This window comes from Arvicanthis niloticus, chromosome 12 (genome assembly GCF_011762505.2).
Source record: "Arvicanthis niloticus isolate mArvNil1 chromosome 12, mArvNil1.pat.X, whole genome shotgun sequence".
Taxonomy (NCBI): Eukaryota; Metazoa; Chordata; class Mammalia; order Rodentia; family Muridae; genus Arvicanthis; species Arvicanthis niloticus.
The window spans coordinates 24959880-24983723 of NC_047669.1; the positions used below are offsets into that span (position 1 = coordinate 24959880).

The window sequence follows — 23844 nt, forward strand, 5'->3', positions numbered from 1 at the left end:
GTGATGAATCACTTCTTTGTCAAAAGTTGCATCAGTTCTGTAAGCAGAAATCTGTGCTTAATATTCACACCGAAGAGTGAAATATCAGAGAAGAGTGGGAATATTGTTCGGGTCAAGGAAGTTAAAAGCCATAGTAAAAATGGCTGTTGGGGGCCGAGTGAAGTTAATCTTGTCAACTCGACTGGATTTAGAACCTCCTGGGAGACATGCTTTCTGGGTGTGACTGACTTGAAGTTGTTTTCAGAGAGGCTCAGCTGAGGAGGAAGGAACCAGTCTGAATGTGGGTAACACCACCCCTCAGAACAGGAGCCCAGACCAACTAAGGAGGGGAAACAGGGAGAGCCAGATGAGCACCACTGTTCGCCTCTCTCTTCTTCTGACTGGATGCAGTGTGACCAGAGCCACAATGTGTGCACCCCATCCACTGCTGTGCCTTCCCATCACAATGCAGCGTATTCCTTTTAAGCCCTCAGCCAAATCAGATCTTTCTCTTAAGTTACGTCTTTCAGTCATAGTCTCACAGTGATGAGAAAAGTAGCTAAGACAAGCCCTTCCCCCAAAGCTGTACACTTCCAAGTCCTATCTACCCACGTCTCAGAATGTGGCCATATTTAGCAAGGAGATTTTTACAATGATAGTTAAAGTACAATTAGACTTCAATACAGCGTGGTTGGTGTCCTTATGAAAGGAGAAATTTTGACAGAAACAAAGGAAAGATGAGGCAAACTGGCACAAGAAGAAATCAAAGGGAGAAGGCTGGGGCTGAGTCCCTCATGAACCTTAGAAGGAACCTACCTTGATTGACACTGTGAGGAGCCTTCACAAACCACACCTACTTAAAGCACTTTTCGGTACACTCCTTAGGTCCAATATGCTCCAATGTTCCGTATATTTTTAGCCAAAGCCAAAGGATTTTTGACAGCATCAAAGAGAAAAGGCCCAACCTAAAACTCTTCCCTTCCTGAAGGGAACACACGGCTCATATCATTTGAGCTCGTATCCCTGAGTCTACCTCTGTGATGAGGTGTTATGGCCCTTAGCCCCCAAAACTTCTCACAGGGACAGACTGGAGTAGGGACAAGGTGTATTCTGACCCAACACATGGCACCATGGCAGTCTCCTAGAATTACTGCCATGGAACAAAGCTCACAGACTTGTCTTTATGGAGACCCTTTCTCTAATGATGACAGCACCTTTAGATTCTGCCATGGCTATATGTTATCAGAAGTAACACACATAGCACAAGTGTGGACCTAAGATGCCCTGGGGTGTGGAACTATTGTTAGTGGATCTTGGAAACCCAACCATTGAGAATCTTTCACACAGCATCACACAGCCCCAGCCCCTTATGTAGTCCTTCCAGAGAGCCTTGTCCTTGACACTTCTGAGACTGAGCCCATTCTCAGTGTGGCAACCTTCTCAATCTACACTTTGAAGATGTCTGTCTATTCTACTCCACTTGCCTTTCATAGCCTTTGACATTGATTAATTTTCTTTTCTGAACACTTCCTCCCCACACCCCATTTTGTGTTTAGTAGTACTGAAGATGGACCCCAGGGTAAGTACTCTACCATTGAATAGAGCCTCAGCCATAATATTTTTATTTAAAGATAGGATCTTCTTACAGGACTCCATATTAGCCTCAAATGCACGAGCTTGATGCCTCAGCTTCCTGAATACTAGGTCAAAGATATGTGTCACTACATTTGGCAAAACTAAATCCTCTCAAATGAGCGTATGTCCCCTCAGTGAGTGCTATGGCTTGAGTATACCTTGAATATAATCCCCTCCAAATATATTATGTCCCCAAGATGGCAGTATTGAGAGGCACAATGGGCCTTTAAGAAATGGAGCCCACCCATGTATGGTGGCACACACAGTTAATTCAACCACTTGGGAAGCAGACAGAGAACTATGATCTTGGGATTATGACTGGGTTATATAGTAAATTCCAGGCCAGCCTGAGCTAAATGAAGAAACACTATCTCAAGAAACAAAGGACTGGGAAGGTAGCTCAGTGGTGGAGCACTTGTAAAAAGCCTAACTTTTGATCTGTAGGACTTGGGGGAAACCCACATGAGACCTAATGAGATCCTTGTCTCACTGAATGCATACCCTAGAAGCTGATGGTAGGACCTCTTGGACCTCTTTTTTTGTTTTGTTTTGTTTTGGGTTTTTTTTGGGGGGGGGGGGGTTTCAAGACAGGGTTTCTCTGTGTAGCCCTGGCTGTCTTGGAACTCACTCTATAAACCAGACTGGCTTCAAACTCAGAAATCTGCCTGCCAAGTGCTGGGATTAAAGGCGTGTGCCACCACTGCCCAGTGGGACCTCAGACTTTTTATTTAACTCTTTCTACACTTGGTCCAATAATGACATTTTTCTCCAATATATGCTTCCATCATAACATCCCATTAAGAAAAGACCAACCTGAGAGGCAGTGGTGGCGCACGCCTTTAATCCCAGCACTTGGGAGGCAGAGGCAGGTGGATTTCTGAGTTCGAGGTCAGCCTGGTCTACAGAGTGAGTTCCAAGACAGCCAGGGTTACACAGAGAAACCCTGTCTCAAAAAACAAACAAACAAACAAAAAAACAAAAAACAAAAAAAAAAAAACCAAAAAAACAAAAAAAAGAAAAAAGAAAAAGAAAAAAGAAAAGAAAAAAGAAAAGACCAACCCAGTGGGCTGCTTGGTCTTGGACTTGGACTTCCAAAACCAGACACTAGAACTAAGTAACATTCAGTTCTTTTAAAGTTATTTGCGTCAGGTATTTTATAGTATAAATATAAAGCTGACTAATACAGAAAAAACCCCCAAATCATCAAAGGATCAAATCACTCAGACCGCATTATCTAAATAAATGTCAAAATTAGAAGCTAACAACAAAATGTGAAGTGGAAATTTCTGGTTTATTTGGAGACTCAGTTGTGTTACATGTTTTTCTAGAAACTGTCTTATGAGGGGATGTTTTTGTTGAAACAGACATGTGAGCAGATGTTTTTGCTGAAGCAGACACATGGGAGAATGTTTTGCTGAGATTGGACATGTTGTGTTTTTTTCTGGAAGCTGCCTGGAAAAGGGGCATGTGATATTTTATTGGAGCAGATGCCTGAGAAGACACATGATAAGAAGTATAACCCAAAAGACAGTGGATGATGCTCTGGCATTGGTTCACCTCGCCACTCTTTCTGGTCTTCTATACGCTTTGCTGAGGATGCTGTGGCATTGGTTCTCCTTGCCTTCTTCACTAATCATCATTTGTTGTGACTTCATGTAGAGAAATGCACCAAAGAACTTCTGGTGGTGTTCCTCCTTTGCCTTAAAAACCTTCCTTTCCCACTACCTCTGGTGGGTGATGGACTAGAAAGAAGGTTAAAGCATTTAAGAACACTTAGTAAAGTAGGTTTTGGAAAATAGAAGCCTACAAAAATGTATTTTAAAATACATGGGAAGTATAAAAACTCTCTTAAGCAATGTGCCTATTAAAGAATGATCACATTGGAAAGTAAAGAATATAAAAAAAAAAAAAACTGAATGGTGTTATGATTCATATGGAGTAGCTGATGTAGCAAGTACAGTGTCAATGTGACTTACTGAAAGGCCACTAGACCAAAGCAGCTTGCAGTCCCAAGTCAGCAAATGGAAGCTCAATACAGCAAGTGTACAATTAGAACCAAAACTAAGTTTTGACCAACGAGAAGCAGCCCCTTCACTTCTGACTAAGGACTTTAAGCCCATTTTAACTAATCAAATAGCGTCTTTATATTGCTTGTCTTTCAAGACTTTTATTTTAAGGGAAGGGTGGTGGTGTACACCTTTAAGCCCAGCTCTTGGGAAACAGAGGCAGGCAGATCTCTGTGAGTTGAAGATCAGCCTGGTCTACAAAGGGAGTTCCAGGACAGCCAAAGGTATACAGTGAGACACTGTCTCCAGGAATGGGTTGGGGTGCATAGTCTTAAGTGTGATAATGTTAAGGGAAAAAGAAGAAGAGTGTTTGCTTAGGTAAGTCAGTCCTTTTAGGCAAGAATAACTCAGTCACTCCAGATATAGCAAAAGAACTAGCAAGGTAACAGTTGAAATTAAAGAATTAGGAAGCACTAATTAGGAACACTGCAATGATGCCCTCAACAACTCAGTCATTGCAGTGTTTAGGCCAAAGTCTCAGACCCTTTTCATTCCTCACATATGAATGGTAAACAAACCCTGCTGGCTTTGTCATCAGAATCGCATATTCAGAATTCAACCATCCCCGCCTACCTAGTCATCATTTAGGGCTGAGCCATGGCCATTTCTCAAGATGACTGCGATAGGTTATCACTGCTTTTTCTGGCCTACACTACACTTGGTCTGATTGCTGCACAGTGGTCAAGATTATCCCCTAGGTAAAGTTAAGTCAGGTCAGGCTAGTCTTCTATGACAATCAGGGTTAGACTCACTGGCTACTAAGTTGTGTTGTGCTGAACTGCCTTCTTCTTGTCTTCCAAGTCTTGTTTCTCTGCTCCCAATGAAGGACTCGGGGATCCCTACAACTGGCACCCAATGTGTGGGGCTTAATCATAGGAGAAGGAAGGTAAGTTTTTTTTTTTTTTTTCCTTTAAATAGAAGCAGAGGGTAGGAGACTGGTCCTCTTACCCACAGAGTCACGACCCTGAGTGAGAGAGTGAAACAGCGTGGGTTCTTCTCAGTCCTCTGAGGCAGAGTATTTTATGCAGTTATTGAGATATCTGTTAAGATCCAAGGGAGCAAAGATATTTACAATCACAGCTCCACAACTGTTGGGCCTTGGACGAGGTAACTCCATTTAACCTGCCACCTTCAGTCACGTAACACACAGATAGAGGGCGTGATTAACAAGTCTCCACCTCCAGAGATTTAAATATTAATGAATTATCAAAAGGCCAGGGGCGTAGCTAATTAAGTTATTACCTCCCCTTTCCCCCCTCCCTATAAAATTAATCTCCCCTGGCTTTTGTCGGGGGAAGCGCCTACCGCCTACATCCATTTATCATGCCATGAACAATAAAAGCTTTGGAAAACCGGACTCCATGTGTCGCCTGATCTGCCACCGCCAGGTTCCCAGCCTTTGGAAACCTGAGCAGCCCACCGCCAGCCCGAGGCGGCTGTACCAATGTGGGACCCTCCGCCTGCGATGTGGGGAGCCCACCCGGGACCCTGATGCCAGACCGCCCTGGGACCCGACCGCCAGACTCCCTCTTTCCCCCGCCCGCAAGAATTCTTTCCCCACACACGACTGTACAAATGGCTGTAAATTCCAGTCCTCCGTTTCCTGAACAAGAAACCATTGATGTTGACAAATGGAAACACACACATAGGAGCTAATATAAAAAAAGAACTATCACCATGAAAAGGGGGATAAAATCCCTGTCATTATTTTGCAATCTGGACTGTAGTAATGTATTGCTTATATCATCTTCAACAGGACCACAGTGAGGAGGACCCTCTGGACACATCTTGGGAGGGAAATCTGGTTTCTTCTGCCCCACTGCTGAGGTATGGAAACCAGACAGGCTGAATGCGGAGTGCTAGATTGCAACTACCCTGTGTCAAAGTAGAGTGCGAGCTCAAGAGGGGCTGGGAAAATGCAGCCTAAGATGTGAGAGGCCAAAGCTGGGGTTCCCTGACTCCTGGGCATCCAGTCACCACTGGAAACCATGCAGAGGAGTGGAGAACGGATGGTCTGGGGTCCATAAACCTGCAGCAAAGCTGGAACTCAGGGTCCTCAGACTCCTAGACATCTAAATGCTGCTGGAAGTCATAGAGGAGCTGAGAACAGAGAAGGCCTGTGGACTGAGGATGAGCCTAGGGCTGGGGGAGGGGGAACTCTGGCTTAGCTCATCTGAGATTGTCCTTAGGTTAGCTGTGGTTGTCTGGGAGCAGAGGGACCTTCTGCAGGAGACTTAGGAGGCTCAGCTCTGTAGATGAAGGCTTTTTCTATGCTCCCTATGGCGGTTCTTGATGAAAGAGAGTCCTTTGTTCCAAACTGTTTATTGTTCATGGTGGAAAATGGGTGCATACCCCCTCCTCAGGATGGACCAGAGATTAAATGCTTTTTGCAGGGAGGAATGTCCAGGAAGGGAAGCTTATTGGCTAAATCCAAAGAGCTTCTAGATACCTCATTAGCATGGAGAACTCTGTTCTGATCTACATGTCGGTAGGTCACGTTCCTATGTGGGTAGTACAGTCACATGACAGGAGCCTGGTCAGGAGCAGGTCAAGCTATCCTTTCAGAGGTTCTGGGGCTTCTAACCAGTTCAACCCTACCAAGTTTTCTGGCATGGTCCACTGCCCTACAGGGAACTACTGTTCCTACATTTAAGGAGACCAATTTAGACACATTGCACTTACTTTAAACAGCCCAGATTTATATCCATGTACAGCAAATATTCATTCTTTTCCATCTGATTTAGAAATTCTGTCTATGCTCTTTCACTTTAAGAGACTACTTGAGGAAAACTAGGGGCACAATCAACAGGAAAATGATTGCTCTGTCACGACAGTTCTTACAATGCCTGTGATGCTAAATCCTCAAAACACAAATGAGCGTCACCATAGCCCACTTGCCTTTGAGTTCTTAAAGAATTTCAGACAATCTTTCTGTCAATGGGGTGCATGCTCCATTGACTGATGTGATGTGGGAAGTGTTGAGGAGGAATATTGTTGCTCATTGGAGCTGTAAGGAAATATGTAAAGCTTCCAAAATCCCAGGACAATAGTTGATATGGAAATCAAAATATTATGACAAATGTGATCATCAGGCAGAAAGAAACTACAAAAACATCCCTTTTAATTCTTCTTGGAATGCTTCTTGGAGTAGGCAACAGAGCGATGCTCTGATACAGAAGAACGTTTTGGCTCAGTATTGTAAGCCTGGAGAACTACTCCTGATCATGGAGTAACTGTGGATTCTCTGGACACTTTAAAACATAAAGTTAATGAGCTTTGGCCTGAGTTTCTTGCTCTCATTAAGAGAGCAGTGCAACAGAAAGTAGCTCACAGAGAAACCACAGATACCTTGGATCAGGCAGCTCATGGTTGATGGAGCCTCCAAAGTGGGTAGATAGGTCAAATAACACACAGTGACTTCTTTGACTGGGTGTCAGCCACTCAACGTATTGACAGCTCTCATCTCGTGCTGTAGAAGTTATTCAAAAACTTTTCAAGGGAGACCTTGCTTTGAATGCAGGAGTAAAGGACCTTGGAAAAATGAATGCAAAAAAAAAAAAGAAAAAAAAAAATCTAGTAATCTTGTTCATTGTTTTTGCCCAGGATATAAAAAGGGGAAATGTTGAGCTAAGGAATGTTGATCCAAATTTGACAAACATGGTATGTAAGCCTTTAAACTCCCGAGGGGGCAAAGCCCAGGCTCGGAATCAAGAGAGAAAGTGACTCAGAGAACAAAGAATGAACCAGACTCAAGAGTGATTTAGGAGGAACAACAGGGTTTACTGAAATGGGATTCAATTGCTAGCTTTATGGACAAGATGGTTATCAGTAGATGGCTGTCCTGTATTGACCTTACACATGGACAACCCCCCCACCCCCCACGTTAGAGGCATTCTAGATGAGGGGGACGATGATTCCATTATTAGCCAACATCAACAATCTCCACCCTGGCCAATGCCTAGAGGCCCACATTTACCAGCTGTTGGAGGCCAATAGGACTCTTTAAAAAGTGCTGATGTGTTAAATTGAACTGACAAAGATTCTTCTTTGGCCCTGGGTAGCCCCATCTTGTCTCATACATTTTGTGGGTAAGAGATACATTACAACAAAAGCAAGCAGCATTTCCACAGCAACTAATGAGTCATCTGAGAATTATTATAAGACAGTGTAACCCCACACCACCACCACATAGGGGTCAAAGGTCAAAGGTCATCATATATAGCCTTTATACTTACATTGAGTCTCTGATGACCCAGTATGAATTGACCTGGTGCCCCATTACAGGAAAAGTTAAAATGGGAACAACTTCCAGGAACAATTGCAATGAAGGCACATAGAACCTCCAGTCAGTCCTTGGGATTTCCTTAGTGCATGTCTGTGGGCGTAGAGACCTCTGTGCCCCCTACACTTAATTAGCACACTCTGTTACAGGCAGGTGTCCCCTTTGTTCTTCCTCTTGTGAGAAGCCCTGGCTGTTGTTGCTTTCTGGAATGTTCTGCCAGGCATGTTTGTGTTTAATCTCTCCTCCCCATCAAGCCTGCCTCTCAGATGCCATTTTCTCTCCTCCTCTGTACCTCAGCCTCTCAACCCTCCAGTCTTTCTTTCCTTGTATTGTTGTTGTTGTTGGTTGGTTGGTTTGGTTTGTTTTTTTCTAGACAGAGTTTCTCTGTGTAGCCCTGGCTGTTCCGGAACTTGTAGACCAGGCTGGCCTCAAACTCAAAGATCTGCCTGCCTTCAATCTTTCTTACCCTGATCTCTTTACTTGTGTACAAATCATCACTTTCTAATCTACCCTACACTTGCTATTGGGCTTGTTTATCGATTATCACCCTGCATTAAACTAGACTCTCAAGCAAGGTTAGGCTTTGTATCCATTTTGTTTAGTCTGCTGCTTGGACTAGTACCTACCACACACAATGCACTCCAGAAGCTGGCTCTCCGAAAAGAATAATAAACCAGATGTACTGTGATAAGAACAAGTAAGAAAAGAACAGGGGATGTCATCAGTTCAAAGTATTAAGGACTGAAAGGCAAGTCAATACAGACACAACTGATTTCTTTTTCAAATCATAAAAGAGCATATTTATACCTAGTCAGAAATTGAAACTAAATTTCTAAATTTGTTTAAATTTGGGGTTTTCTAAAAATGCATACTTTCTTAGAAAAATACAGTTTACTAAAGCTTAGTCAAAAATTAAGAAAAAAAAATAGCACATCTCAAGCTATAGAAGAAAGGAATTGAAACAGCAGGTTTCAAACCATCCACCAAAAAACCCTGACAGGTCAGACAGTCTTACAGAGAGCTTCGACCAACCCTGAAATTCTCAGTTTTACACATTACTGCAGAAAACAGAAGACAGGAAATAGAATACCAACTCATTCTACAAAAACAATCAAAATATCGAATCTAGATAAAATACCTGCAAATCAAAACCAATCAAGGATAACAAAAACAAAGGACCTAAAACTATACCATGGCCAACCAGGGTTTAATTCAAGAACTAAAGAGTTTGTAGGGTTTGTAATATTAACATATAAATAACATGCTCAAGTCAACTCACTGGGCTCCACTGAAAACCGAGAACCAACCCATTCTCAAGGGAGTGGTGGCACATGCCTGTAATTTCATACTTTAGGAGGCTGAGGCAGGAGGATCTTAAATTCCAGGCAATCTTGAATTACACAGAGAGATTCTGCCAAAAAAAAAAAAAAAAAACTACTATAAAGAAGGTTGTTTGTGTGGTTGCCTTTGTTAAATATTATTCTGGAGGGCCTAGTTCTTGCCAGAGAAACAAGAGAATAAAGTGAAATAAATTATATAATTTGACAAGGGATAGGGGAAAATGCCAGTATTTACAGGTGATAAAATCGTTGATCATGAGCTGGAGAGACAGTTCAGTTGTTAAGAGCATTTATTGTCTTTCCAGAGAGCCTGACTTGGTTCCCAGCACCTACATTGGACAATTTACCAACACTTGTAATTCCAGCTCCTGGAAATCCTGATGTCCCCTCCTGGCCTCTGGGGCACCTGCTGAACTCCTGTGCGCCTCTCTCTCTCTCTCTCTCTCTCTCTCTCTCTCTCTCTCTCTGTCTCTCTCTCTCTCTCTCTCTCTCTCTCTCTCTCTCTCTCTCTCTCTCACACACACACACACACACACACACACACACACACACACACACACACACGAGTATAAAACCTGGCTCAGTGAACCAGGCTCTGATGCTCCCCACCCGCTCAGTCATTTCATAAACCAAACATCAAGGACAGACGGGCACCTGTCCCTTCTGATGGGAAGGGAAAAAGGAATGGTCCTTGCTGCCTAAGTCTGGTAGGACCTTCACTGTAAAGTGTAAAGTTTGTTGCTTGGGCTTTTCATTTATTGAGGTGTGTATATTTTCCTTTTAGGCTGCTTGTGTGAGAATTAAATTACTACATTGCCTACTGTTTATAGTAACCGTCTCTCTAGGACTGGCCAGAGGACTTGGCAGAGGACTTGAGAGCACTTGCTACTCAGTCTGGTGACCTGAGTTCAGTCCTCAGAATCCAGAGTGAAAGCAGAATGAGAAAAAGCCAGCTCTACAAAGTGTGCACCCCCCTCCCACACATCATGTACACATACACAACAATGACAGTAATAATAAAATTATGCTTTTAAAATCCCCTATTCCATGGGCTAACCTCTATCTGACCATGATGTAATCTTTGTTCCTTTTCAGTTTCAATTTCCAGTTAGTTTTTTTTTCTGTAAACGTTCTTGTCATTGTGCCTATTTTTACTCTGTAACATTTTTTATTTTCATCTTTTTTATTCTTCGTATTTTCAATTTCAATTTCCCAATTAGGTTTTTATCTCCTTGTATACATTCTTGTTCTTATGTCCACTTTCATTTTGTAATATTTTCTTTTTTCCGCTCTTGGTTTGAGCAGTATATTTATTTTAAGATCTATAGAAAGACTGTCTTTTTTTTTTTTTTTTAAGTTTATCTCATTTGCAAATGAAAAATGTAATCCTGGAAAGAAAAAAGGAACCAATACTGCATATTTTTTACTGCATTTTAAAATGCAAATGTGTTGGAGCTGTGTCTGTGTGTCTGTGTGTCTGTGTGTCTGTGTGTCTGTGTGTCTGTGTGTCTGTGTGTCTGTGTGGCTGTATGTGTAGTTTGGAGGTAAAATGAAGTGTGTGCTTAGTGAGTGCAAACTCCTACCATTGTCCCTTGCATCAACACACATACACACACAGAGAGACAGACACACAGACACACACAGAGACACACAGATAAACACACAACGCACACAGACACATACATACACACACTCGCTCACGCACACACATACTTGCACACACACACACACACACACGCTTGAAGCAGTGGCTCTGCAGAACACTTCATGGGTTCTATGTAAATATGTGAAACCCCAGGTTCACTACACAGGACCACCAAAAAACAAAAAGAAACACAAAACAAAAGGGAGCAGCGTTCATACTTACCTCTGGTTCTCTGAAGGAGGAGAATGGAGTCAGATGTGGTGGCACACTGACTTAAGAGGCAAAACAGAAGGAATCAAAACAAGTTCAAGGCTAGCCTGATCCACACACATGGCAAGTCCCATCCAACCAGTGCTCATAATGAGACCCTATCTCAAAACACAGTAAGACAATAAGAGAAAAAATATTATAAAGGTAGTTATCAGAACTGAAGAAGTTTGCTTATGCAAATCAGAAATTCTCAGAGTGAGGAGGAAGAATTAAAGAAATCTATAATAGGCATCAATTTGGCAATAACTATGTAATACAATAATCCAGGATATTAGTGAGAAAAGAAACGAGATTTCATATATGGCGGGGGCGGGGCAGGTTATAACATGGATAAAAGACTTCTGGCAAGACAGAGCACCACCAAACCAGGACAAAGTGGTTCCATTCTCAGAAGTCAGTCTTAAATGTGTCCCATTGCAGCAACATACAAGATAGAAAACCATCTGGGGATTATCTAGCTGTATTTCAATGGACAGAAATGAAGAAATAGTGCATTTGTTTATAATTTAATAACCAGCAATGTTTAAATCAAAGAGGATCTGAAGCAAAAAGAAATTTGTGTTTGTTCATTTGCTTGGATGGTTTGGATGGTTACAAGGTTGGTAAAAGACCTTTTTAAAGTCATTTTTTTCACTAAATTGTCTTATATCCTTAGGTTATTTTATAATTGTGTTATATTCCCATTTAAAAGAGCAAAGAATAAATGGAAGGCAACACGGGGAAGCTTAAACACGTGTGTCTGGTTGCCTGTTATCCGTGTTTCCCCATCTATGTATCATAGTTGTACATGAGTTATATGTAAAAATGTTACGTATTTTCTAACTTTTGTCCTTTTGAGAAAGATTTGTTTTTATTTTATATGTATGTGTGAATGCTTACATGTATGTTGGTGTGCCACTTATATGCCCAGAGCTTGAAAAGTCCAGAAAAGGTTGCTATATGCCCCTGAATTGGAACTAGAAGCAGTCATGAGCCACCATACAGGTGCTGGGAACTCAACCAAGATCCTTTGCAAGAGCAGCAAGTGCTTGTAACCACTGAGCCATCTGTCCAGCCCCTTCTATTACTTAAAAAGTTAATAATAATAATTCAAACCAGTGCTGGAGGTCATATAAAATCTATCAATATAGAAAATGCCTGCTTGTCCTTTTAGTAAAAATCTTAAACTTTTCTCTCCATACACCCCCTCCCCAGAGGCAACTTCTGTGCATTTTGTTACTTTTTTTCTTCCTTCAGAGAAAGCTTAATAAGAGTGTGTATATTTATATATTCACTTTGTATCGGCTTTGTAGTGGAAAATACCTAGAATTTAACCAAAGAGAGGGAAAAAATCTATTCTGCAAACTTAAAAGCACTAAGCCTTGAAGAATATGTCAACCAACTCAGAACTCAAGACTCTTCGGAGAAAAGAGAAGTGGTTGATGGGAGGAGAGACCTTAGACGACATTCTGGGATACTCTTGTAAGAAGAACTGGAAGCTGGGAGGAAAGGTCCAGCTAGTGGAGCCCAAATACCCTGGCAGTGGAGAGCTGGACCTCAAGCTTCTCGATTCTGGGGTAGTTTTTCTCTGAGGTGATTGACTCTGACAAAGTTGTTAGGCTTGGCGGACCAAAAATACTCTTTTAAGCAGACTCCGGATTTCCCAGCACGCAGAGGACTTTAGGAAGGAAGGCTAATGAACTTGGAAGTGAATCCTGCAGCCAGAGACCGGTGTCTGACTCTCATTCAGAGGGAAGGGTGTTGATATCCATAGCTATGATCATTTTCTACCCACGGTGATCCTCTGGTGCCGAGAGTTTCTGAATAGTATCTTGCGGGTCACCTTCAGTTTTGCTCTTGGGAAAACAGAGTTCTAGGCCTTGTTAAAGGGAACTTGGAAAGTTGAGATACAACAGATCTGGCAGGTGACAAGAACGGAGGTCAAGTGACATAACTCCCGGACTTGGAGGAGAGCCACTCTGTCTTCTTCATTCTCAAATTCACGCAGAACTGCTCAGGTCAGGCACGCAGAACAGACGCTACCTCCAGCGGAAGTCCAATCACCCTGCTATACACAGGCTCGCCCCTGCTCCAGCCCCCTTCACTTTGGCTAGTGGAGTGTTTCAGGTCCCAAATGGGCTTCATGACTGTTCCAGTCATTGCCCTCTAAGGCCCACTGGAGAATCTCCTTAGCTCACGTAAGGAGGTGTACTCTGTTCCACTTGGTGGATGCACTTCCTCCAAAGCTGGCAACCAGCCAGATCTCAGGGGGCGTGGATTTCAAGAAGGCTCTGGCGACCTTGCTCTTCATCTTAGCTATGCCAAGAGGAAATGATGTAAGAGTGAAGACATCATTTTGCCCTCACTGAGCTCACGCTCTGGTGGGGAATGACCAAGACAGCGTTCATGAGACACTGCACTAACGCGGGCGCAACATAAAGACCAAGAGTGAGTCTGATGCCGAAAAACCGAGAAGAGCAGGGCTTGGTAGATTAGATGGGGCTCAGTACAGCCAAGGCGAGGGCATCATCCCAGGGCATCAGCTGTGAGAGCCAAGGGCTTGGGTGGGGTTGGACAAACTAGGACCATATGTGGAGTGACGGATTTGATGAATCTAGCCTGCTTGTCGATGAAATCGAAAATGAGACTATTTCACCCTCATCCCAGATGCCGTACCACACACAAAAGCATCCTGTCTGTTCAGAAACTATGAAAGGGTCATTGTCCCAAGACTACCAAATCTTTCTTTCAGGTTAAGCCGAATGAATAATTGAACCAAAGGTCTCACACACGCTAGGCAAGAGCTGATAACCATAGGAAGGATTTCACATACAGGGCTGGAATATATATTTTACATATATAAAAATACTTTACACATATAGAATATCTGTAATAGGGTCACACTATATCTTCTGAGCTATGTTTTTATAGTTAGAATTGAAGTTTCATACCTCATTGCAGTTTAAATCTTTAAAACTGTGGCTTTCTGGGCTGGAGAGATGGCTCAGTGGTTAAGAGCACTGACTTCTCTTCTAGAGGTCCTGAGTTCAATTCCCAGCAACCACATGGTAGCTCACAACCATCTGTGATGGGGTCTGATGCCCTCTTCTGGTGTGTGTTTGAAGACAGCTACAGTGTACTCATATAAATAAAAATAAATAAATCATTTTTAAAAGCTTTTAAAAAAAATCGTGGCTTTCACTTTATTTGGTTGTTCGTTTTTTGTGGCACACCAGCTGGTAAGGGATTTATAGGAAGGATGACATAGTCTTAAATATTGACTGTCCCTCCATCATTTTGCTTTGAGGATACTACAGAATAGGAGAAAGGTGGAGATTCCCACCATAGCTGACTGGATGGTGGGCTCCTGCCCGACATGCAAGAGAGGTATCACCTGCAGCTGACTGCTTGAGGGATGGGTATCTCAGGCCATCCTGGCTGCTTCTCCTCAGCTTTCTCTTTCCCAACTCAACTAGGGCTGGGCAGGCCCTGCGCTTTTGAACACTCTGATTAAGCCTTTTGCCTCCCCATCGAACACAGCTGTGCTCTCAACTGGTCTGTGGGTTACCTTGTCAGCAGTAACTAATGAGGACCACCTAGAGACCCTGTTGAGGGGGGTGGAGTGCGTTTTCAGGGCCGGGACCATTTAGCTAACCTACATAAATGTCAGGAAGTGAAAATGTGGCTCACACCCAGCTGTTTCCGCCTAAGCAACCAAAGCTCCAGGCTCTACGAGTCCAAGGAGAAGATGCCAGCCTCAGCTCCACTCAAACACTCACAAGTTTTGCAGATAAAGTAGAAATAAACACAAGATGTTACAGGAAGCTGGAGCACAAGACCTGCGGTGCTGAGAGAAGGCCTGTAAAGCCATCTGACTCAGAAAACACTCAGGACCAGACTGGCTCAGCTCTTAAGGCGGCTTTTCACCCAGTTCGATGACCTAGGTTGGGTCCCTGGGATCAACATGGCTGGGAAAGAGAACCAATGTCCACAGATGTCCAGATTGTCCTCTGACTTCAACATAATCACTGTGATGTGCAACACACACACACACACACACACACACACACATACACACTCAATATAATTAAATGTTTAAAGAAAAAAAAACCACCTGAGATCACCTGGGTAGCCATGAAGCATTGTGCAGGTGCCCAGCCAAGACAGCAAGGTGGGTGACAGAAGGACCATCTTGGTGAAGAGGGACATTGGTACCCTCCTCGTTCATGGCCCCTGATCCACTGAACTCTTCCTTTGCCTTGAGCAACCTGTCTCCTTTAACCCCTTCTTCTCTCATCTTTCTCTTGATGGACTTAAAGAAACTATGTTCTTTCCTTTTCTCTCTCTCCCTATCCACCAACCTATTGGATTTCCAAAATAACCATTTTTTTTTAAGAACAGGAAACATTAATCCAATAAACAGTGTCATTGTTTGGTTGGTTGGTTTTGTTTTGTTTTTGGTTTTGGTTTTTTGTTTGTTTGTTTGTTTTGTTTTGTTTTGTTTTTTGGTTTTGGTTTTTGTTTTTGTTTTTGTTTTTGTTTTTGACAGGGTTTCTCTGTGTAGTCCTGGCTATCCTGGAACTCACTCTGTAGACCAGGCTGGCCTCGAACTCAGAAATCCACCTGCCTCTGCCTCCCAAGTGCTGGGATTAAAGGCGTGCGCCACCAATGCCCGGCAAACAGTGTCATTGTTGACAACAGTAACTTACTTAAGTCAGAAAAGTCACGGAGTCGATGGGAAATAGAAAACCTTGGCCCTGCAAGGTCTGTCTGAAAAAAAGATGGCAGCAGACAAAGGCCAGCCAATGGATAAGGGCTCTGGAGACCCTGCTAGCAAGCACTGCCTGCTCCCTTTCTGCAGGGGCACCTGGAATCCCATCCACATTTAGAACTGACCAGTTCTTGTCCTAACCCCAATCCGATAACCTGACTCAAGGCTTCTGATCTCCTCCTGTCTAGAACTATGAGCTTGCTCCCAGGTAAGGTTGCAGAGAAAGTGTGGGGACAATTCTGTCCTGGTCTTCCCACCTGAAATTTCAATTTGGGCCTGGCAGTGAACACCTCCTGGCCTTCAACAGGGAAAGAGCCACTGTGAAACACTAAAGGAGTCTGCTGACGCACCTCTCCCAACATGCTCTCCTAGGAGCATCTGGAATAGGTCTGTCTTTTTCCTAAAGTGGCTTGTGACAATTCTGTCCCTTTTTCTCCCATCGACTGTTCACTAATAATAAAATCACCCAAATATAAGCGACTGTCACAGGTCCGATTTGTACACACACTGCCTGCAGTCCTTGACAGCATCCCAATCTGGTAAAGATAATCTCCAAGGACAGATAAAGAAAAGTCACTTCCTCAAAGCTAAGACACAAAGACAGAGAGATATACTCAATCCATGTCTGCCGACTCAGTGAGTACTCCCTTGGTTCATTCCCTACTGCCCACTGTTCAGGGGTACAGTACTGTTCACTAAGCATGCCCTATATACAGAGGGATGGACTAAGTGTACACTAGAGACTGGAACCCTAAACTCTCCCCTTATAGGAACAACCAACTGAGGGAGACAAAAACAAAACAAAACAAACAAACAAAAAAAAAAACCCACACAGGAAGCCAAGGAAAAGCTGCCTAAACTGTAAGGAGGGAATAGATCTATGTGATCTGGACTTTGGACCAGGGAAGGAATGCTGAGCAGGGCAGAAAAGACCCCTCACAAGAGGTGAAGGCTAGAAACAGCCTCAACATCTGAGCAACTCCCGGTGGACATTCAGAAGCTGAGAAACATCTTAGTGGAGGACAGAAAAGCAGTCTGTTGTTGGGAGGTGGAGAGAGGAGACCCTTCTGATTGTGCTGCTCCCCATGTGTGCAGGCGTGCGTGGTGTGCAAGTGCAGGTATGTCTGCACGCATATGTGAATGCATGTGTGTGCGCGTGGGTGTGTGCGTGAGTGTGCGTGTGGCAAAACTGTTCTTAACGTTTTCTAAAAGTTAGTTTGGCAAACTTAAAATTAACTGCACCTTGAAACAGTGGCCATTGGTAGGATGAAAATAAGTGTTAAGAGGTATTGGCTTGTACATGACGAAAAGGGTTGTAATTCGGATTTTAGAAAAATGAGTCAGGAGATGGGGGAAGTTCAATTCTGGTGCCCCAAGAAGGCACTGGTCTTACCACTAATTCCCATTATGATAAAAGGGTTTTCCCCCTTTCTTTTAAAATCACCGTCAGAGATAAAGAACTTTTAGGGGACCTTCCAAAGTCAGTGCTTTGTAAAAGTGCAGTTTAAGAAATAAGCGTCTACCCAAGGCCCAAGCCCTTGGCTTACCTGAACTTCCAATGCTGAGCCATAAAAGTGGTCCCCACAACCAGAAGCGTGTCTCCCAGAGGCCAGGATGCATCGTTGGGCTGGAGTCTTGGAGCCAGAATGAAGCAGAGTCCTAAAACCTGGGATGTCACATAGACCGGCCTCCCAGCAAACATGCAACACCCACTTGGGACTTAGTAATCATTAACTGGCTCCTCCGTGGCTTGTAAACTAAATAAATAAATAAACCTTCCTATTTGTTTAACCTCTGGAGTTTTCAGTTTCTTCTTCTCAATGAAAATGAGTGCTCTTCCCATATTTTAAGAAAAAAAAAAAAAAAAGCAGGGGACATTGAAACGGACTGTTCTTCCTCTCTGCACCAAACAAGATCAGGAAATGACTTTCTGCCGCTGTATTTCCCATTATGAAATGTCACTGATGGCCAAGGCAGCCTTTCATCTCCCAGTGGTTACAAAACTTTCACCGTAATGGAATTTCTGTGGACATGTTTGTCCCTGGGATACTGAGAAGCTGGAGGCTGGAAAGCTCTTTTGTTTTTGGACCCCCAGGGAGCCTCACCCAGTGTGCAGCCAACGATACACATACATTTATGCATATGGGACAGTGTAAAAAAAGACCCAATTTGTTTCCGAAGAGTGCTGCTGCCTTCCACAGCCTCTTCATGTTAGAAAGTCAAATCCAACCCAAGAGAAGAGACATCTCGCTGCTTGAGCTCATAGATAAAGAATCCAGAGTAGGAGATATGAATGATGTGGGGACACTGTTGATGGAAGTGGTCTAACCTGGGTTTGGAGCCAGGGAGTCTGTTCTCTCATGCAGCCCCCTCACTCCAGGAATAATGGAGACCACAGAGTATGCTATTTTTGCAGGCTAGGGCAGGGCAGGGCTCTTGCCAGGCCAGTCAGTATTCCTGCAACAGAAGCACACCGTTACAAGGTGGAGAGCAGACAGCAGGCAAGCATCGTCCTTCTGAACAGTAGCTTTGTGGAGGAGTGCTGTTGACACACATGCTTTACAGGCCTGTCAGGGCACATCAAGAAGCTTACAAGGGTGATACCCAGTAGGGGTTTAGAGCAGAACAGGTTATGCCCAGAACTGAGCCTCTGAACCACTGCCCTGGAAGTGTCCATGGAGGAGCCTAGGCAATTTTGGTGAGTACCTGGTTCAGTGAGAGACCCTTTCTGAGAAGATATTGGAAGTCAGCAGACACACACACACACACACACACACAGTTTGAAATGTATGAAAATTTATGGTGAAGAATGAATCTCCTACCACTATAATCTCCCACTTCCAGTTCCCAGAGTCCGTAGAAGGCCTCAAAGTCACCATTTTCATTGATTTATTTTTATTGTAAATAGGTTCGTCTCTCATACGATAATTCCTGACCACAGGTTTTCCTCCCTCCACTCCCCCTAGCTCCTCCCTGCATGCTCTCTCCCTGAGATCTACTCCCCGTCTCTTTCCTCTTCAGAAGGGAGGAGACCTCCAAGAGCTGACAACCAAATGGGACAAAGCAAGATGGCAATAAGACAAGGCAAAAACCCTCATATCAAGGCTGGACAAAACAACCCAATAGGAGGAAAAGAGTCTCAAGGGCAGGCAAATGAATCAGAGATCCACCTGCTCCCACTATTAGGGGTCCCACAAAAGCTCCAAGCTAACAGCCATAACACATGCAGAGGACCTGGTGCAGACCCACGCAGGCCCCATGCTTTGTGCTTCAGTCTCTTAAGCCCTGCTTAGTGATTCAGTGAATGCTAAGCCTGGCATGGCCTTGGTGGGGACAGAATAATGTGGTTTCTGCCCCTGGGACAGTGCCTGCAGACCTGGACCTCCACAAATGTTGATGGCTGCCATGAGCATAAGGTTTATTTGTATAATAATGTACATATTTTACATTCTTCCTTTAAGGAATGCTCTCTGTTAACATTAATAACTCTATGATAATCAGAGATAGCATGAATCCAGAAGGCGGAGGTGTAGCTAATGGCTTAGCAAAATGGTAAACACTGGTCGTACAGGACAGCCCTTAAGGCTGTCGGAAAGAACTCTAGAAACATCCATTCAATATATATAGAATTTCTCAACTATGTAAACTATGGGGATGCAATATGAATTATGAGAGGCTTCACAAATCTAAAGGAACAGAAGCAGCTGCACTATGAGCTGGCTTGTCATAAAGATACAAAAACAACCAAATTTCTGAGTTCAAGGTCAGCCTGGGACATAATGAGTCCAGGCCTAGGTGTGGTAGAAATGAACATTTCAGGACAGGGTCCCACCCAGCTACCTTATCTTCTGTGCCTAACATAGGCAGGCGTATCTCTGAATTCTTTTGCAATGTTAAAATGTGTTCTTGCTGTCTGCTAAGAATCTTAAGGCTGGCTGGGCAGTGGTGGCACACGCCTTTAATCCCAGCACTTGGGAGGCAGAGGCAGGCGGATTTCTGAGTTCGAGGCTAGCCTGGTCTACAGAGTGAGTTCCAGGACAGCCAGGGCTACACAGAGAAACCCTGTCTTGAAAAAACAACAAAACAAACAAACAAACAAACAAAAAGAATCTTAAGGCTGGGTCATAAGATGCTGCATCATAGGGTAATTAAAAGGGAACCCAGAGTAAATGGTTAGATTAATATGTAAAATAAGATTGGGTTTATAATCTGCAGGAGCTATCAAGAGAAATGTTTATAATAGCAAGAGAGAACTTGGAGAACTGTCTCAAGCAGGAGAGAGAGAGAGAGAGAGAGAGAGAGAGAGAGAGAGAGAGAGAGAGAGAGAGAGAGAGAAACTCTCTAGAGATCTCCAGAGAAAGCAGTCAGAAACCAGAGAAAGAAAGAAGATCAGAGAGAAAGCAGGCTGGAAAGCTGTCTCCAGCAGAGCATAGGCTGCCAGCTTGGATCCACAATTTGACTTCAAGTGGTTTGTTTTTGCTGCTCCCAGATACCCTTTCTCTCAGAGCCCCTCTGCAAGCCTAGTCTGGTCCTTGACAGGTGGGCCATGCTCTCCTGGTGTCCTCCATCCCCTCTGACTCCTAAAGTCTTTCCCTGCTCTCCATTCTGGGATTCCCAGATCTCTGAGAAGAGGGAAACAATGGAGATCTCCAAGTGAGACTTTCTCTCTGCATAATGTCTGGATGCGTTTCTCTGCATCTGCTCCCATCTGCGGCCAGAGGCAGCCTCTCTGATGGCAACTGGCCAAGGCACTGATCTATGAGTGTAGAGAATATCACTAGTAATCATTTCATTGCTTGTGGTTTTGTTTGGCCCATTGTGTTTGGTTCTACCCTAGGTCTCTGTGCTGTCCAGTGTTGTTTCTTGGCCATCCAGGCAGTGCAGAGCATGGGCTCTCATGGCGTGGTCCTCAAGTTAAATCAAGCGTTGGCTGGCCACTCCCACAAGTTCTGCACCACCATTGCCCCAGCAGAGTTTTCAGGTAGAACACACTGTGGGTCCAGGGTTTTGTGGCCATGTTGGTGTCTTGGTTTCTCTCCCCATAGCTTCCAGAGTACCTGCTCACACCAAAGAGATTAGAACATAGGGTGAAAGCTCCAGGCAGGCACCAGCTCAACCTCTCTATGTTCAATGAGCTGTGTGGATGTTGTCCTAAGCAATGCCCACCCACCACCACCACCACACACACACACTGTCAATTTTCAAAGAGGGCCTTCAGTCCTAGCATCTACCCGGGGTTGTTTAGGGATCTCCATGGACCCCCTTGGACAACAACTCAACCAAACACAGCCCAGTCCCACCACTGGAAGCTTTGCCTGGCTACAAAAGATGGCCAGTTCAGACTCTGTGTCCTCCATTGCTAGGAGTCTTCACTAGGGTCCTCCTCATAGATTCTAGGAAGTTTCCACTGCACTAGGTTTTTACACCGCCCCACCCCCAAACATCCTCCAATTCTAGATGTCTCTTCTGCACTCTCTTCCTCCAGCTCTTGCTCCCCCCACCTGATCCCTCCCACTCTCATCCCCACCCCCACCTCCAGTCCATCTGTGAAATCTATTCTATTTCCCTCTCTCAAGGAGATCCATGCTTCCCCCACCCCACCCCCAGCCCTCCTCTTTACCTAACTCCTCTGGAACTGTAGATTGTAGCTTGATTATCATTTATATAACAGTTAATATCCACTTATAAGTGATTATAAACCACATTTGTCTTTATGGGTCTGAGTTACCTCACTCGGGATGATTTTTTTTATTGTAATTGCATCTATTTGCATGAAACGTTCATGATGTCACTTTTTAACAGCTAAGTAATACTCCGTGGTAGACGTTCCTCGTTTTCTTTATCCATTCCTCAGCTGGGGGCATCTAGGTTGTTTCCAGATCCTGACTATTACGAATAAAACTGCTATGAACATAGTTGAGCAAGTGTCCTGGTGGAAGGATGAATGTCCTCTGAGTATATACCCGAGAGTGGTATAACTGGTTCTTGAGGTAGATTGATTCCTGATTTCCTGAGGAATCACCATATTGATTTGATTTTCTAAGTGGATGTACACGTTTGCACTCCCACCAGCAACGGAGGAGTGTTTCCCTTGCTCCACATCCTCACCAGCATGAGCTGTCACTTGTGTTTTTGATCTTAACTATTCTGACAGGAGTAAAATAAAAATCTCAGAGTCATTTTGATTTGCATTCCCCTAAGGACTAAGGATGTCGAACACACTTTAAGTGTTTCTCAGTCGTTTGAGATTCCTCTCTTGAGGAGTCTCTGTTTAAATCTATACTCCATTTTAAATTCGATTATTTGGGTTTTTTTTTTTTTTTAATGTTTAATTTCTTGAGTTCTTTGTATATTTTGGCTATTAGTCCTCTGTTGGATGTGGAGTTGGAGAAAATCTTTTCTTATTCTGTAGTTTGCCTCTTCGTCCAATTGATGGTGTCCTTTGCCTTAGAGAAGCTTTTCATTTTCATGAGGTCCCATTTATTATCCATCTTAGTGCCTGAGCTATTGATGTTCTGTTTTGGAAGTTGTCTTCTGTGCCAGTGCGCTCAAAGCTTTCCCCCTCTTTTTCTTACATTGGGTTCAGTGTGTCTGGTTATATGTTGAGGTCTTTGGTCCACTTGAACTTGAGTTTTGTCCAGCAACATTTGTTGAAGATGCTGTGTCTTTTCCAGTGTGTGTTTCTGCCTTCTTTATCAAGGATCAGATGTCCATAAACATCATCATTTTCTTATAAGTCCTCTAGAGATATTTTATCTCAACTCCCATTCCTGCCTTTTAAAACAACATAGCTTTAACCTGTGCTTGCATGTACGAGTATGTGTGCGTGCGTTGAAGAGGAAAATTCCACCAGACCCCTCCCCTCCTGGGAGAGAAAGGTCATAGAATGCTTAGGCACCCCTACTCTCCAGAAGGGAGAGGCTGATTAACATTCCTCAGACCACAGTGGGTGGGGACAGTCCTGCCAGTAGGGGAGGCCCAGAGCACAGATTCCACAGGACAGACCATTGACAAGGGAGGTCCTTGCCGCCTCATTCCCTAAAGACCAATCAGTTTAAAAAGTCGTACTGCTCTGCCAATCATGTTGTGCCTAATAGCTCCTGCTCTAAAGGTTGTATAAAAGCTCACTGAATGATCGGTTCAGGGTCACCTCTTCTTTTGGATCGCAGGATGGCCCCAGCATGCTGGAACATTAAAATTTCTCTTGCTTTTTGCAGCGATCTTGTCTCCACGTGGTTCACTCAGGGTGTCTCCAGTAAACTAAGGGTCTGCTCACTAGAGTCTTACAGTGTGTGTGTGTGTCTGTTCTTGTGTGTATATGTGGTGTGCGATGATACAGCACATGTGTGGTAGTCAGATTGCAGGAGTCAATTCTCTCCTTCTGAGAAGGCTAGGCTGATTCTTTTTTTTTTTTTTTTTTTTTTTTTTTTTTTTTTTTGGTTTTTCAAGACAGGGTTTCTCTGTGTAGCCCTGGCTGTCCTGGAACTCACTCTGTAGACCAGGCTGGCCTCGAACTCAGAAATCCGCCTGCCTCTGCCTCCCAAGTGCTGGGATTAAAGGCGTGCGCCACCACCGCCCAGCAGCTAGGCTGATTCTAAGGGAAGGTTCAAATTGGCAGTTAAGGAGACTAGGTCTAAGAACTGGGCAAGTCCAGGCCAGCCCAGGTAAGTCAGTTACTAACAGAAAAAAACCCAGGTTCCAGCCTTAACGCCCAATAATGGTTCCAGAATGACTAAAGATAGAGTGAGATAAAGTTCATCTACCCCGGGATTCCTATCAGGCCTGCAAACTCACTTGGTTGTCTTTCCATCTTGGTAATGGGAGTCACCAGCATGCTAGATTTACACAGAATAAAACACTCTTTGTGTTTACATACT

The 23844-nt window shown here is 43.8% G+C and overlaps 1 protein-coding gene across 1 annotated transcript in view; it reads right to left on the reverse strand.

Moving 5' to 3' along the window:
- Positions 1-17734, reverse strand: part of Pla1a (phospholipase A1 member A) — a 36043-nt gene extending 18309 nt beyond the window's left edge. The window contains exon 1 of the mRNA XM_034515311.2: positions 17515-17734. Coding sequence (XP_034371202.1) covers positions 17515-17587 — 73 coding nt within the window. The 5' untranslated portion in view covers positions 17588-17734. The remainder of the gene's footprint in view (positions 1-17514) is intronic.
- Between the last annotated feature and the right edge of the window lie 6110 nt (positions 17735-23844).